Source organism: Perognathus longimembris, chromosome 5, assembly GCF_023159225.1.
Source record: "Perognathus longimembris pacificus isolate PPM17 chromosome 5, ASM2315922v1, whole genome shotgun sequence".
Classification (NCBI taxonomy): domain Eukaryota; kingdom Metazoa; phylum Chordata; class Mammalia; order Rodentia; family Heteromyidae; genus Perognathus; species Perognathus longimembris.
Genome location: NC_063165.1, coordinates 18,526,695 through 18,543,953, shown reverse-complemented (window position 1 = coordinate 18,543,953; position 17,259 = coordinate 18,526,695). Strand labels below are relative to the sequence as shown.

The 17,259-nt window shown below is 34.6% G+C and overlaps 1 protein-coding gene across 1 annotated transcript in view; it reads right to left on the bottom strand.

The window, feature by feature from the left end:
- Samsn1 (SAM domain, SH3 domain and nuclear localization signals 1) overlaps positions 1 to 17,259 on the bottom strand; it is a 148,417-nt gene that overhangs the window by 119,771 nt on the left and 11,387 nt on the right. The window contains exons 4-5 of the mRNA XM_048345791.1: positions 4,020 to 4,057; positions 626 to 663 (exon numbers count right to left, since the gene is read on the bottom strand). Coding sequence (XP_048201748.1) covers positions 626 to 663; positions 4,020 to 4,057 — 76 coding nt within the window. The remainder of the gene's footprint in view (positions 1 to 625; positions 664 to 4,019; positions 4,058 to 17,259) is intronic.

The window sequence follows — 17,259 nt, the reverse complement described above, 5'->3', positions numbered from 1 at the left end:
AAGGAAAGGAGAATATACCTCTACACATGTGTGTGCACACACACATTTATCTTGATAATCCAGATGTTTTGTATAGTTTGAATATTTTTGTATGTTTTGGATATTTTATAATTACTACTTCCTAATTTCTGTGAGGGAGATAGTTCATTAACTTTATAGACATTAGGAAGAAAATTAAATTTTGTTGCTTTAGAAATAAGTCACAATGAAAATTGTCCTTTATTATTACTGTGTATATATAATAGTAGGTACAAACAAGAATTGATCTGGTATGTGAAAGTAAGCAAAAGAGTTATTTCTAATAAAACTAATTTCTTTTTATTCCTTGATACACAGATCTGAAAAGATTTCTAACCAGTCACCTTGACTATGAACCAGCCAAGCTAAACCAGAAAAGAAAATTGTTCTTTTTAATCATAAAAGGCAATGCTCCCAAATAAATGAAAGAATTCTTTATCTTAAGTTCTTTAACTTAGAATGGAATATTAAAAAAAATTTTACTACATTTTTACAAAACAATTCAATGTTAGTTTCATCAATCATTTGTTGCTTTATTCCAATAAAAGAATAAAACATTTATGGAAACAGTACATCATTTATATAAGTAAGTTTATGAATCACTAACCAAATATTTTATTTGCAGATGGAAATCTCTGGAATGACCTAGAAAATAAAAGAAACAGATGCTTAAGCGTATATCAATAAACGGAATTTTAATCAAACAGAAACTAGATTGTGTTCAGTGCCTTTGAGTGTAGAAATAAGTTCTATCTTCAAGGTCTATCTAGGGTTTTAAGCTTTCTTTCCCCTGGAAAGAAAATTGTAGTTAACCCAGATACCATCATGACTTGGAATTTTACATGCAATATGTATAACATAATATTCATAAAACCTGAAAAAAAAGAATGACCATTTTTGCATGAACGAAGTACTTAGTGAGGTGAGGAATTTTTTTTTAAAATATAGTCCTCTCTGGAAGCAGACTGTTTTCACCCCATCTTATGCTCACAAGTACCCGAATGTATTGACATCCTTACAGAAAATGACAGAATATTTACATATAGCACACATACTCTCTCTCATCTATTTTCATTTATCTCTATAACATGTTTAATATATTATAAAATGTAAATATTTTCTAAATAGTTATTGTGCTATTTGTTGAGGGAAATACTATAGGAAAACTTGATATTTATTCAGTCCCGATGCAAATATTTTCAATATAATCTTATTGTTATTTTAAGGTGTACAGAGAGGTCACAATTTCTTGTCAGGTAATGACTACAATTATTTTTCATCAATATCACCTTCCTTCACTTTCCCCAATTTCTCCTTCTTGTCCCAGCCCACAAGTTGCATGAAACATTTTTTACAAAGTATATAGTCAATATGATGACCAGATGCAAATATATTTTAAAAATATATTCAACCTGTAGTTAGTTGAATCTACAGATGTGGAATAAGTGAATATAGAAGGACTCATGCAAGTTGACATAACCATTATAAAAACCCATAAGAAAACAACAAGTGTGGAAAATAATCACTCCTGCTAATGCTTTAAAAAGCTGACTGGGAAATTTATAATAGCTATGCAGTGATAGTATCTGAACCAAATGAGCAGAATCACTACTATAAATACAGAGATGAAAGGCAAACCAATGAAACAGTGATACTCATAAGACAATGTTGGAAATTAACTGTACAACTCGAAGTGAGGGCAGGTTGGGGGAAGGGAAGGTAGGAGAAAATTGAGGGAGGGGGTTACAAGTATGACAAGAAATGTACTCACCACCTTACGTATGTAATTGTAACCTCTCTGTACATCACTTTGACAATAAAATTAAAGTGAAAAAAGAAACAGATGAACAGGCAAAGATTATAATGCAACAGGAAGTAAAGACCTACTTTGAAAATAATGGGTTATTATATACTTATATATTAATCAAACTTTAATCTATCAGCTCTTAGGACTTCATTATTTTTTTTTCAAAAATAAAGCACAGAAAAGTATGTTTTAAGGAGTTTAATAATGATTAAATCATCAAAATTCAAAGGCAAGGCAAATCATTTAGGATACACAACTAAGGTGTTTTGTTTTTTGTTTTAACAAATAGATGGAAAGATATGTAAAATAAGAAACACTAACTAAAATATTTCTAGCTTTATAAGTATATATTGAGGAATGAAATTTTAATGCCTAATATCTGCTTTATTTATGCACAGTGAGGATGGAGATGAGGGTGGCAAAATAAGAAAAGGGGAGCTGGGAATATGGCTTAGTGGCAAGAGTGCTTGCCTCCTACACATGAAATGCTCTAGGTTCGATTCCCCAGCACCACATATATGGAAAACAGCCAGAAGGGGCGCTGTGGCTCAGGTGGCAGAGTGCTAGCCTTGAGCGGGAAGAAGCCAGGGACAGTGCTCAGGCCCTGAGTCCAAGGCCCAGGACTGGTCAAAAGTAAAAAATAAATTTAAAAAAAAATAAGAAAAGGTAAAATTAGTTTGATAATTGTTGGTACTTGTCCAGGATTGATCTTTACCTCTTATTTTGTCCAATTGAGTGTGTGTGTGTGTGTGTGTGTGTGTGTGTGTGTGTATCACAAACCAAGGATGGAACTACGCTATTTTTGACTGTGTAAATTGATTTATGATATGGGTATGCACTCTCATTTTCTTCATATAGCTAACTTTTGTATAGTGTAAGTATTTTCCATCATTGATATTCAATAATCATTATGTTAAAGTGAAGCTCAGCCCATTTATAAGTCTGGGTTATAAGCAATACCTGCATATAAAAGATATTTTTCCTTCTTAAAAGTTTTTTTCTTTAACATTTAATGCAAACTGCTTAGGAAATGTCTGAGTGCACACCAAGCACTTATACTAAGGTGCAGCAAGTGGGTGCTGATGTAAGTTTGTTGTTACATTCCTTTCAGGGAACAAAATAAATTGAGGAACTAAAAATTTAATTCAAAATTAAAATAAGTTTTATTTTGATTGTTCAGAATCAATTTGGTTTATGTTGGGGGAAAAATGTCAGCATTAGGCACTTTCACTTTAATTCATTCTTAATCAGTCCATCAATATTTTGATGCCTTCTAATTTCTAGAACCAATCATAAGCAACAACTGTAATTTCATTTTAAGTGTTGACCTAGAATTATTGCATTCCTTCTCTAATGATAGAGTAACCAACTACATAGGTGGGGCTTTACCACTGCCCAGGGCCCTGTGAAAGCCCATTCTTAATTTCTATTCATACTTAAATACAAGTGCTGTCCTTAAGTATTTAAGTGGGGATAATGTACAAATGCTGCTGCATAGTAGGCATCCTAAGCCACCAATCACCAGATTACCTACTTATTATAGACGTGTTTTATATCCTTAACTGGAGAAAGCTTTGCACAGGAAAGATGTACAGCTGGGGATCAGCAGAGTGCTCGACTCTAGAAAAAGAGGACACCCAGATAGAACTTGGCATAATTCTCAATGATGAACTTGGTCTCAAGCCAATCCAGGGAACAAGAAAACCATTCTTCTGTATTATCATCAGCCAGTCAAGAAGTTTCTCCATAAGTGAGCTTCCTGCCCTTGTGTGTTTCTTGCTTATTAGCTAAAAATCCTATTCCCTTACATAATATGTGTATGCCACATGCACTGCCATCTCCATATGCTGGGTGTAAAGCCAGACTTGACCTACATAGCCAAAACTTCTTTCCAAAAGCGTTTCTATTTGGATTAGAGAGTTGTCTCGATTAAGAGTTCTTTAGGTCAATAGAAATAGGTTTTCTAGCAGATGCCTGCTTTAACCTGAACCTAATTTAAACACATTTCCCTTTTAAAAAGAAGTTAATTTTTATTTCCCTCCTTACAGAATTGCTTCAACACCAATTCCCAAAGTATCAGCATAAATGGCAATAGAGTAATACACACCTAATTTTGTACATGAGAGGCAGGGCATTCGCAGCATCCACATTCAGTATTGCAGAATTAACCATTCATAAAGTAAATTTGACTTACTTTCTGTCTTTTGACTTTTCATTCTCCAAATGTGAAACCTGTAAAGTAAAATGATAAACTAAAATAAAACCACTCCAACAAAATTCTAAGATAGTCTGTGTTTAACACAAACATGGTTCATTTTGTCTGTGGATTTTGAAAATAATAACCTGTTCCACTTGAAAGTAACAATACTAGGATTTCTACCTCATTCTAAGCTCTTATCAATTCAAAGGTATTTCTAGGGGCTGGGACTATGACCTACTGGCAAGAGTTCTTGCCTCCTATACATGAAGCCTTGGGTTCAATTCCTCAGCACCACATATATAGAAAACAGCCACAAGTGGTTCTCTGGCTCAAGTGGCAGAGTTCTAGCCTTGAGCAAAATGAAGCCAGGGACAATGCTCAGGCCCAGAGTCCAAGACCCAGGACTGCCATAAACAAACAAATAAATAAATAAATAAATAAATAAATAAATAAATGTATCTGTATGAAATTCAACACAAACATGCAATTAAATCCCCAAATATTCAACTCACCAAAACTAAGGACAGAGAGGCAGAACAAAGTATATTAGTTACATAACAAACTCATTTTTAAATTTATTTATTATTTGTCAAAGTGATGTACAGTGGTTACAGTTTCATATGTAAGGCAGTAAGAACATTAATTAGTAAACTTGATACTTCCTCCCTTATTTTTCTCCCACCTTCCCCCCTCCCCAATTCCCTTCCCTCTCTCTGAGTGGTACAGTTGGTTTACAGCATATTTTCTTATAAGTATTGCTTCTGCATTGGTTCACCTTTTACTCTTTGTCTCTCTCCATTTTGAGGTTCCCCTTCCCTTCTTTAGTTCTGATAAATGTATATACAATACCCAGGGTACCAAAATCGGTTCCAGTGACACCAGGGGTAAAACCATGGAGAAGAAAGAAAAAAGAAAAAAGCATAATTTCACATGGTACATTGAAAATAACAACAACAATAACAAACACTAATTTCCATGACCTGGAGTGCATTTCACTTAGCATCATCTTTTGTATTCATTTGTACTAGCTATTGAGCTATTGTGATCATCTGCTGGGGCTATCCTAGACAAATACAAATTATTATCAATGATGGAAAACATCAAGCCTACATTTCTTTGAATGTGGCTTGTTTCATTTAATATGATTTTTCCAAGTTTTTCCATTTCCTTACAAATGAGGCACTCGTTCTTTCGGATGGAAGCACAGAATTCCATTGTGTATATGTACCACATTTTCTTGATCCACTCATTTACTGAGGGGCATCTGGATTGGTTCCATATTTTAGTGATGGTAAATTTTGCTACCATGAACATAATTGTGCTGGTCGCTTTAGTATGGACTTGCTTGTAATCCTTTAGGTAAATGCCCAAAAGTGGGGCTGCTGGGTCATCTTTATCCTTTTGAGGAACCTCCACACTGCTTTCCAGAGTGGTTGAAACAAGTTTAGACTCCCCCCAACAATGTAGTACGGTTCCCTTTTGGCCACATCTCTGCTAGCATCTGTTGTTATTAGTTTTCTTGACAATGCACATTCTTACTGGGGTGAGGTGAAATCTCAATATTATTTTGATTTGCATTTCTTTTATTGCCAATGATGCTGAGCACTTCTTCATGAGCCTCTTGGCCATTCTCATTTCCTCTTCAGAGAAGTCTCTCTTTAAGTCTTTAGTTCATGTATTAGTTCATGTATTTAGTTCATGTATGTGATTTTTTTTGAGGACTTGTTTGGGGGAACTTAATTTGTTGAGGTCTAAGTATAATTTAGAGGCCCCTGTCTGTTGTATGGCCAGTGAATATCTTCTTCCAATCTGAGAGCTTTCTATCTTGGCACAGGTAGAAACTTTCTTAATAAAGGCCCAGAATCACAAAAAATCAAAGTAAGATTGGACAAATGGGATTTCATCAAACTGCAGAGCTTCTGAAAGGCAAAGGACATATTAACCGAGGCAGAAGAAAAGCAGCCTATCTCAATATCCTAAGGGTATTGAAATATCTGAATGATACATCTGATCTTTTTAGTTTAGAGCAGCTGAATGGTATGTAAAACCCTTTTCCTTCTTTGAAGGAAAGAATATGTCACTAGTTTCGTTGTTGCTGTTGTTTTTTCCTTCACAAAATGTTTATTCTTCCCTCAAACAACATTAAGAAACCTTCTCTCTCTCTCTCTTTCTGTCTGTCTGTCTCTCTTGTTCATCCATAACTTTATCACATATATGTATATATTAGGTATATATACATATATATAATCTCTGTGAAAGGTGAAAAATGTGTTCTGGAATGATTGGTTGGTGCTGGAAGTCAGAATTTACATACTAAATAAAATGGGGACCATTTTCCATACTGGAATGAAAAAGAAAGCAGGACCTGGGACGAATTTTGACCAAAATTCGGTGGGCATTCTTTTTTTTTTTTTTCCTTTGGCGAGTCCTGGGCCTTGGACTCAGGGCCTGAGCACTGTCCCTGACTTCTTTTTGCTCAAGGCTAGCACTCTGCCACTTGAGCCACAGCACTACTTCTGGCCATTTTCTGTATATGTGGTGCTGGGGAATTGAACCCAGGGCCTCATGTATACAAGGCATGCACTCTTGCCACTAGGCCATATCCCCAGCCCTTGACCAAAATTCGGAAGAAGAAGTATTGGTTTCATTAATGAATGGGTGACAGTATCAATCTGTGAACAGTGAAATCTCAAGCAAGCTTTCCCTGCCTAGTGATTATAAGGCTATGTTTCCAACCCTTATTTTGTTTATGACAATATTTAGCTTTCAGGAGATATAAGGAATTTCCTGTGGCCCTGGAAATTGAGGAACACTTTACTGAAAGTATGTATGCTAAACATATCATTCCTCCAATATGAGGAACAAGTTTTGGTAAGTCAGAAGTGCCTGTTGATCACCCCAAGGAGAGATTGAGTGGAGTGTTGGTGAAGCTGTGAGGGCATAAAGGGAGTTGAACTAAGCCTTACTAATCTTATATTTCAATTGGCTTTTGAGTAGTTATTAGTCAGACTGACCACTCTTCAATTTTCTTTTCCTTTTTTCTTGTTTTTTTTTGAACTGGTCTTGTGACTTGAACTCAGGCCGTAGGTGCTCTCCCTGAGATCTCGTGCTCAAACCTGGTGCACTAACACCTGAGTATTAGCTCCATTTCCAGCTTTCTGATGATTAATTGGAGATGAATCTCTCAGACTTTTCCTATCCAGGCTAGCTTTGAACCATGATCCTTACATCTCGGCCTCCTGAGTAGCTAGTTCTTCAGGCCTGAAACAGCTGCCTGGTTCACTCTTCAGTTCTCTAGACTTACTCATCATACATCCTAAACATTCACCAATCTCTATCCAAGGTATTTTATATCCTGTTTTAGGTCATGGTCCATATGTCTCCAAATCTTATTGAAGGAGCCAATTGTGTGACTTTTGCCACAATCAAGAATTATAGCCTGCTATGTAGTTATTGTCGAGAGAGAGTATGGCCATCCATCTTTGTAGCAATGTTTTCCTACAGCATGTATTTGGGACTTACAAGGAAGTAGCCAACTCCATGTTCAGGCTGTCTATATAGTGTGAACCAAATATGTCTGAACAATCAGAATTCATTACTCTGACTCTTATTAATTGTTGTACAACCAGGTTTAAGTAGATCTCTGGAGATTATAAATCTTCCACTTGTCAAAGTAAATTCTACATTTTGTAAGTGATATGGATTTTTAGAGATAGCCAGGAAACGCAACAAAAGCAAAAAAAAAGGTGGATTTTCAAAAAGAAAAGAGGAAACAATATATGGTTTTTTAATCCAATAGACAAATCACTCATGAATCAAGGTATTTTATTACCTTTGCTATCAAATAGATTGATTCAGATGGCTCAAAATGTTCATATGTAATGAGGCTAGAGAACTTGAATTGGAGAGGGTATGTTATTGAATCATAGACCCTTACTTTATTTAACTATTTGTTAAATTAATACAACCAGTTTCTAGCTGTAAACAAAGTTGGTCAGGTGCTAGTGATTACTGATTGGGGTAAAAGAAGTACAATCACTTGCCTTGATGTTTTGGGTATCTAGAACAAAACTAACTTCAACGGACTATAGGGAAAGATTTTTAAGAACAAAATAATTTTAAAGGACTACAGGGAGATTTTTAAGACACAAATGTCACCTCCACAAGGAACAACCTGTTTCATCTTTCTAAATGAGTATTTGTAATCATCTAAATTTTTCAATAAATAAGCATAGATTTGAGTATATATAGCTAAAGTCTTCTTTTGTAGTGGATGTTTTGAGAAAATTTTATTGAAAAGTTAATTCCCTACTAAGATGAATGCGTTAATGGTGCTCTCCCGAGGCACCTGCTTCCTTCAAGGGCAAGGAGAGTCCAACATATTAAATGTGGGTCAGAAATGTGATTATAAGAGGAAAAGAGATTATTTAAAAACAGCAACATCTACTTACTTAGAATAATAGGTCTGTTCCCTGGGTATTACCTAGTTGTAGATTACTACTGAACTGGTGACGCAGTTTTTAGTACTACTTGTGCCAGACTTAAAGCAGCTGTGCGGAACATAAACTGCTTTTCATTCTGACTTCTGCTTACATAAGCAGACTTTCATGTTCTTAGGAGTTCAGACCCTGGGTTCTTTATTTCTACAGTGGAAAGAGAATGTGCAGACAGCTCCATTTTTAGAGTGTGTGTGTGTGTGTGTGTGTGTGTGTGTGTGTCTGTCTGTCTGTCTGTCTGTCTCTATCTCTTTCTTTTTCTGTGAATAAATATGTATAACTGAACTCCAAAAGGAAGATAAAGTTTCAGAAAAACCTGCTAAAGAATTCTAACCAGTCCATTAATCAAATGTTTGTTGTGCGTGCCAGTTAAAAATTTACTCATTATCTCCTAAATCAAGCAGGAATCATTAACCTTACCTTTCCTGTGCTAGAAAAATAAACTTATTTTTTTTTCCTTCTGGAGGGTCCTAGGAAAAGAAAAATTGCAGTGTAGGCAGATTGTTATAAATGAGTCATTTGAAATTAAGAAGTATATCAAATGAAAGGTGACTGACAGCTCCAAGAGAAAAGCATTTTTCACAACTATGACGTTGAAGTATGTAATGTATGTAATATATATGCTATATATAATATGTCACATATATCATATATATGTCATATATATACAATGACACTGAGGCAAACATTATATATATAGAATAAGAGAAACTGTCACTTAAGTTATAAGAAGCATTTTATATATCAAAACTCTATTTATTTTCATGAAGTGGTTACAGAAGACTGTTGTGTAAAGCTGAGTCTAAAATGTGTCTGTTTCTTGTGTCAGCAATTTATATATCTTAGTATAGAACTGCAAAGTCAAAAGAAAATCTGAAGTGAATTTGGGAGTATTTGATGCCTAGTTAATGGAACAGTGAAAAGTATTTCTTCACTAGATAAAAATGATTGACAGTAATTAATACAATTGGTTAGTAAATCCCATGACTAATTTTTAAAACCTGAGAAAGTTGATATAGTCTGACCTTTGATTTGTAAATGAATGAACTGAAGCTCAAACTGATAAATTGACTTGTCTAGGGTCATGAGTATAGGGATTTTATTTGATTAAGTGCTAGTCAATTATTTAATTCTAATATATTTTTGAAAAGATGCAGTTCATTCATTGCTATATTGGCAGTTCATATTAAATAAATGCTATGTGTCAGGTACTGTTTTAAGGAAAAAATATTCCTTCTCTCATACCTTGCAAGGTACATAACTGTGAACTTCTATAGCAAGAGACAGATCAGCAAGTGAAAACCACATATAATTAATTAGTAAATAGTTAATTGGTGAAGATTCTATGTGGAATAAGAGCCTTGAAAATGAAGACCCAAAGACCCAGGGAAATCTGTATAATTTTTGGGATAGCCCTGCACAGCTATTACTAGAGTACAAAGCAGCTTTGAATGGTCATAACTTGGAGGGGCTTAACAAGGTTCTTATTTTAAAAAAAAATCTTTTGGCCTCCTGTGTGACATTTATTCCCTCCAGCTATATGGCAGAACACTTGTCACCTAAGGATCTTCGAAGAAGGTCAAAGAGTGATTGACCTTCTCAGGTTTGATGGCCTGTGTCAGGGAAAAGGGCAAGGTAAATTTTAATTTCTATGGCCTGCTTTAGGAAAGAAAAGGGAAGAATTCAAGTTAACATAGCCTCTTCATTTCATTTTGTTTTCTTTGTTTTGCTTTGTACTATTGAGGACCAAATCCAGGGGTCTTGTGCTTGCTGAGAAAGAGCTATACTACAAAACTACTTCAGCCTTCTTTTAAAAATTCAGATACACATCTAGCAGTGAGAATACTTGCTATGACTAAAAGATAATAAAGTATACCAATTTTGAAGTTCACCTAATGCCATTAGAGAGCTACTATGCATACAAACATACATCCATACATATTTGTACATAATACATGTGTATATCTCCAGCTATCAGATATGTTCTGAAAACTATGTAATTGACTAACCAATTAATGCAGATATAAAGGAGAACTATGATTCATGAAATTCTCTCTCTGGGCTCTACACCTGATTACAAATGAGCAGAGAAAATGCAGTGAAATCTCCCATTATAGAATAAGTAACAGAACAAAGGAAAAGATTGGTAGATGTATCTTCCATGAACCAAATTTGTTAAAGTAGTTTATGAATTATGAATTGTTATCTATCCTTATCCTTTTCTTAATTGTGAGGTTTCACACATTTCCACAATATTAACAGAACAGAAGCGCAGTTATAAATCTTCTATGTATAGTAACTTACTTAATATTCACAAAAGTATTGTGAGCTTGACACTACTACAAACAAACAGTATCAAGACTATTTAGTATCAAGTCTAAATAGTATCAAAACTCTTGCCTACAACATGTTAACTATTAAGTAGTAAAATAGATATTTTTATGCCAGTGTCTTCACTTTAACTATAAGTTTGACTGCAGACACATTATTTATTTGTTTAATAAATCAGAGTTTTCACAATAGACACTATTGGCAAGAAAGGAGATCAGCAACAAAAGCACAGAGAAAATGTAATAGTATGTCATTACAAAACAACTCAGCATACCCTTCGTGAAGCACTAATACTGATAACTCATTATTATGTGTAGTCAAGTGTGAAGACTATATATCAATGTGCCTCAAATACATTAGTCATTCTGTTAATCATCATGATCAAAATTTGTCCAGCAATTTATGACAACATATTTTATTAAAAGTAAGGACTTGAAGAAATGATGAAGCAGATGTGAAGTGCCTTTTCCACTTTGGAAGACCCTCTAGTAACTATATGCAATATTGATATGGTTCTCAGGAAAAACAGATTTCATACTCCCATGAGAATGAAATGCATATGAAAAAGTCATAGTCAGCTCATCCTGAGAAGAAAAGTAGACTTTCTTGCCAGCCTGTAAGTTCCTGTCTTGAGGTATCAACCCTATAGAGCAAATGAATTATGATCTCTCTGAGAGGCTGGATACAGCATCCATACTCAGCCTCTCATCTCAGCACAGATCATATAGCTAGTAGTGCCTAGAGAATGTGCAGAGGCCATATCTAATCCATCAGGGACAGAGCTTGTAAATTGCCTGTGAACTTTGCCATTTGTCTGCCTCTGTGCTAAGTGAGCTGTCTATCAATCCTGAAGTAACAAACTCTTCTCATAAAACTATAAATATCTAGGAAGGCAAACCAAGTTACCTAGGGGATGATTATTTGCATTTTAAAAGATTCCTCCCTTTCAAAATTATTTCCATCTTGATTTCCTGAAACACAGAGCTATCTTAAATAACTGTAAGTGTGTTGTAATTTATAAAATTGTATTTCTATAATGTTTCAGAAGGGAAAAACAACTACTGTTAACTACATTCCCTGCCACTTTTATTTAATCCTCATAGCAACAAATGGAATGAGAGTAAACCAAACAAACTCACAAGAATTGTTATTAGAAGTAATGTTAAATTCCATCCTTAACAAAAGAGAAGCATCATTCCAAAATCTGGCTTGCTCCTGCAGCTCTGGAGCTAAATTGGGCAAGATCTAAACACCCTCCCAGAGCCCGGACCAAGTTGTTACATCTATAGAATGGAGGATGATGAACAGGAACATTAAAATCCCTTACTAGAGAAATAATCCATGATATTGCTACTCAACCCAAAACAGTAGGCATGAAGAAAGCTTCAAAGTGACAAGGTAGAAACAGCATTATTTTAAGCTTTGCCTTTAAAGCATGATTAAAGAGATAACTATGGCTTTCATTAGATTCAATTAGCAATTGTATCATAAACCCATGAAATAAAGAGAATAGGACATAAATAACCTCAATGTATTGATTTAATTTTATTTCAATGTAAGTCTTTATCTATGGGAAGAAACTAATTAAATCCACCACAAGAGATATTCACAAATGGACTGGCAACAGAAGAATAGGAGTATATTTCTATATATCACAATAAAAAATCAAACAAAACAAAAGGAAGGTCTTTATGATGAATGTTACGTATGTTTTATATGTTAGCTTGTAATATGTCACTATACAATCCAGAATCAAGAGATTTCATGCACTGCTTTGACACTGACTCCTCTTGTTCATTATTTGATGAAGACCAACCTGAGGGTTGCCATTGTTAATCTCATTTTCTTACTTTAGTGTCTATGTTATTAATAGCTATGCCAATGCTAATGATAATATAGAGACAGAAGAAAAAGACTCCCAACATTTAATAGTTTGGAGCCAAGTAAGAAATGTAGTTAAGTGGTTAGAAGACCACTCTGCGAGTCACCTACCCTGACTTCTCCATTATTCATCTATTCAAAGATGACATGTCACATTTCAATATGTCAGTCTGTCCATGTATAAAATATTAGACCCTCAATGCTTTTGAGGACCCCTTTGAGGGCCACTGTGCAAGAGAACAAGGACTTAGCCACTTTTCCTTTATAACCCATCTGATATCTCAACTTTTTCATGGCATTTATGCTGTTAAGTCAGAAAGCACAGAAATGTGCTCAGAGTGAACACTTATTATCAATCATTTATTTTTTGTCAGCCAACATACTAATAGCACCAAATTCCAGATTTAGCAAATGTTTTTATTTTCATTTTTAAGGGAAGAATGAAGAGTTTAAAGATTTAAGTACCTATGCAATGTTAAATAACTGATATATTTCAAAAATGAGAATTTATATTTGTTAGACCCACAAATATTATATTTGATAATGACCATGTGCATGATAATTAGCCTTTAACTCAGGGATGTCCCATTTCTAGACAGTATTAATCTGTTGGCTGATTCCAGCATGGGACTATTTTGAATAATGCTACAGTATTCAGATTCTATAAATTCTACCACTTCAGCCACAACTCCAGCCTAAATTATTTTTTTATTCTTTTTGAGAATTTTGTTGATGTTAAGCTTGATATTTATATTATAAAATTTTACCTTATACTTTCTTTTGTTGCCATCCAGATGCTTCATGTATATACACATTTTTTGTTGAAGTGGATTTTTGTCATTTATTGACTCTTGGACAATGTGTAGAATAAGAAGGAAGAATAACAGGAAGAAAACTAAGAAGGAAACAAGATAACATATTTAAACTTCCTAGCCAATATTTTAGTTAGAGTCCATCTATCATAATCCCCAAATGTAAATACTGACTTGAAACTGACTAACAAAGAGAAAAAGGCAAATAGTGAGGATTCACTTCTAATGTCAAAATATGAATGCCTAGGGTATGGTTCTGGGGCCTGACAATGTGATGGTGGAATCTTAATTTAGTCACTTCCAGATTGAATTGGGAGCAGCAGCTTCCAAGCAAAAGAAATTGGGAAAATCTTCCTTAAATTTATTTTCTGTAATGGATGATGTTTTTGTGCTGGTAACTACTAAAACACACTTTAATGATTGGTACAATGCCTGTACAAGATGGCTGACTGGAAGAACAGACACTGCTATTGGCTATGGAAAAGAGCAAAACTAACAGTCCATAGAGAGATTAAACCCTTGACCTTGCTTCATTAGTGTGGACCTTTGAGCAGATGTTTGACACTTATTGTGTTGTCTTTAAAAACTGCTTATTTTTTTCCCTACTGCTTTCTGATATCTGGTAGCTAGGAAACACTTAATCGATTTCATTGGTATTTTTTTAATAAATGCCACATATATAAATGATGAGTGAGTATACACAAGATAAACTTTCATATAAAATATATTTGTTATGAAAGAACAGAAAATCCTGAATTATGGATCAGAAGGTGAACAAATGTCTCTGTGATAGATTTGCTTGTTTACAGCTATCTGCATGTGATGAGAAGTCTAAAGCTGAATTGCAAGCCTTGCTCTACACCTGGGTGTTTGAGGCAATTTGCGAAGATTAAAACCTCAGGTTTTCTAATGCACATCAACAATAAATCCTGTTGCTTCTCCTTGTCCAGCCCAGAGGGGGAAAAAAATCAATGCTTTTAGGTTAGGAGTACTGATTACAAATTATTTTGAGCAGTTATTTTTAAACAGCATCCAATCTCAATTGAGAGTTTGATTTAACATCATTTAATCAAGGATATTAAATTAAAAGATCACTCTGCCCTAATGTGATGTCTTACCGAAGGAATGGAAATGATCATTAGCATGCACTCTGCCAGGTGCTTAACGTATGCTGTAACATTGGACTTAACTACAATGCAAGAGATAGATATTTGTATCTATATACTATCACCCAGAATATTTAGGGTCAGAGTATTTCAATAACATTCCGAATGATATGGTTCCCAGCCTGGGAGCATGAACAAAACTCAAATCTATTAACTTTTTCACCCATCTCAAGTTTCTTTCTGCTATGTGCTCTAGGTAGCAGATTATATTTAGCATATATATTATATTGTTGATTTTTTTTCCCTCCTGCTCACTTTTCAAGTTTCCCAAACACACTCTTTTCTTCAATTCCTCTGCTTGTTTCTCTCACTCTTGCATGCTCACAGCAAACACAAACATGCTTGTGGTAGATGGTGGTTTGGGGAGGCCAGCTTTGACCTCTTGTTATTTTACCTAACTCCCTAAGATTAGCTTCCTACTTGACACATGCATAGGTCCCAAAGAAGCTCATTTCTTTCTATTAGAATGTGAACACTTACTACCAAATATCAACATATTTGCTAGCTTGCTTTAAAAGTATACTGCTAAATGCTCATCACCAGGAAATTTCACACTTTAATATCTGTTACCTTGAGTGAGTTGGAGTCTTGATACCCTCTCATAATGCTCAGGTTTCAAATCCACCAGCAACTTCAAGTGTTTGTATGGTTATTTAAAACTATGCATGTGGCTAATGCAGCTTCAAACCTACCTTTCAGTTTAATTTTGATTTGAAGACCAAAGGTATCTGTCAAAGTATACCATTTTCCTTACATCACTAACACTGAGCTTTTTTTTTTTTAAATGACTGACTGTTTAATTCAGAAGAATGTAAAAGAGAGAGATGGGTCCAGAACCTATTCTGTGGCATTTTCTTTTTTTTTTTTAAATTTTTTATTATAAAACTGATGTACAGAGAGGTTACAGTTTCATATGTTAGGCATTGGATACATTTCTTGTACTGTTTGTTACCTTGTCCCTCATACCCCCCTCCCCCCTCCTCCTTCCCCCCCCCCCCCGAGGTGTTCAGTTAGGTTACACCATACAGTTTTGCAAGTATTGCTTTTGTTGTTGTTTCTCTTAATTTACCCTTTGTCTCTTAATTTTGGTATTCCCTCTCAATTTCCTAATTCTAATACCAGTATACACGGTTTCCAATATACTCAGATAAGATTACAGAGATAGTGTAGATACAATCCAAGAAGGTGATACAAGAACATCATCAACAGTATAAACTACAGATACACATGGGATGTTGAAAGTAGTTACAACTGTGATATAACAATCATTTCCATAAAATGGAGTTCATTTCACTTAGTATCATCTTATGTGATCATAAGGGTACAGCTATTGGGCTCTTGTGATGCTCTGCTATGACTTGCCTAAACCTGTACTAATTATTCCCAATAAGGGAGACCATAGAGTCCATGTTTCTTTGGGTCTGGCTCACTTCACTTAGTATAATTTTTTCCAAGTCCTTCCATTAACACTGAGCTTTTTTAACTAGTTTAGAATCTGAATTAGATGTGCTCTTCAGTATAAAATATGTATCATATGCCAAAATCTTATAAAGTTGGAATATAATTAATTACCTATTGAAACAATGTGTAGAACAGATTATCTTAATATAATATATTGTTAACATAATTATTATCTATAAATTATATTAGTATAAAAAATCAATCTCACCTCATTCCTTTAATTTTTATTTTAATGACTGCTATCAATTCTTGAATGTATGGGTTGCATTATATTTCTCACATATAGGGCTACAATAATAGTTTTTGCTGTTGTTGTTTTTTGTTTTTTTCCAGTCCTAGAGCTTGAACTCAGAGCTTGGGCACTGTCCCCAAGCTTCTTTTGCTCAAGGCTAGCACTCTACCACTTGAGCCACAAAGCCACTTCCTGGTTTTTCTATTTATGTGGTACTGAGGAATAGAATCTAGGGCTTCATGCTTGCTAGGAAAGCAATCTACCATTAAGCCACATTTGCAGCCCTGAAACTACATTTTTAAGTTATATAATAGTTCCAGACTGGAGTTTGAGTATCTGTTTGAGAGTTCTGTTCGGTTTGCAATTGAGGACAAAGGCCAGAAGTTGAAGTGAAGCAACTTCTTTATTTGTGATTTATTCTCTAACATAATAATGAAGTTTGACCGAAAAGTAGGATAAAATGACAACCCTTCCCTTATTAATATTTCATAAACTCTAAATATTGCATAGCAGTTGTTACATAAATATTTTAAATATTAGATAAACCTGTAACCCTGGGGTAAAAAGGATAAAAGTATATGTTCTTTAAAACTGAAGGACAGCCACCTGTAGAAGGCCAGCCTGCCTTCATACCAACTTTAAGGGAATGTCTTTCTGGAGACCAGAGGCTAAAAATCATATTCCACAAATTCCCCTAAAGCTAGAAAATCAGAGAGAATGTAAGTTTGGTAGAACATGTGTACTCATGTGAAATTCAGAAGAGGAGACCTGACAATGGTAGCCTGACTTGGTAGTCAAGTTGAGAGATGTGAGTAATATTTCCTTTATTCTTTCTCAAATATTACCAACCAAAGA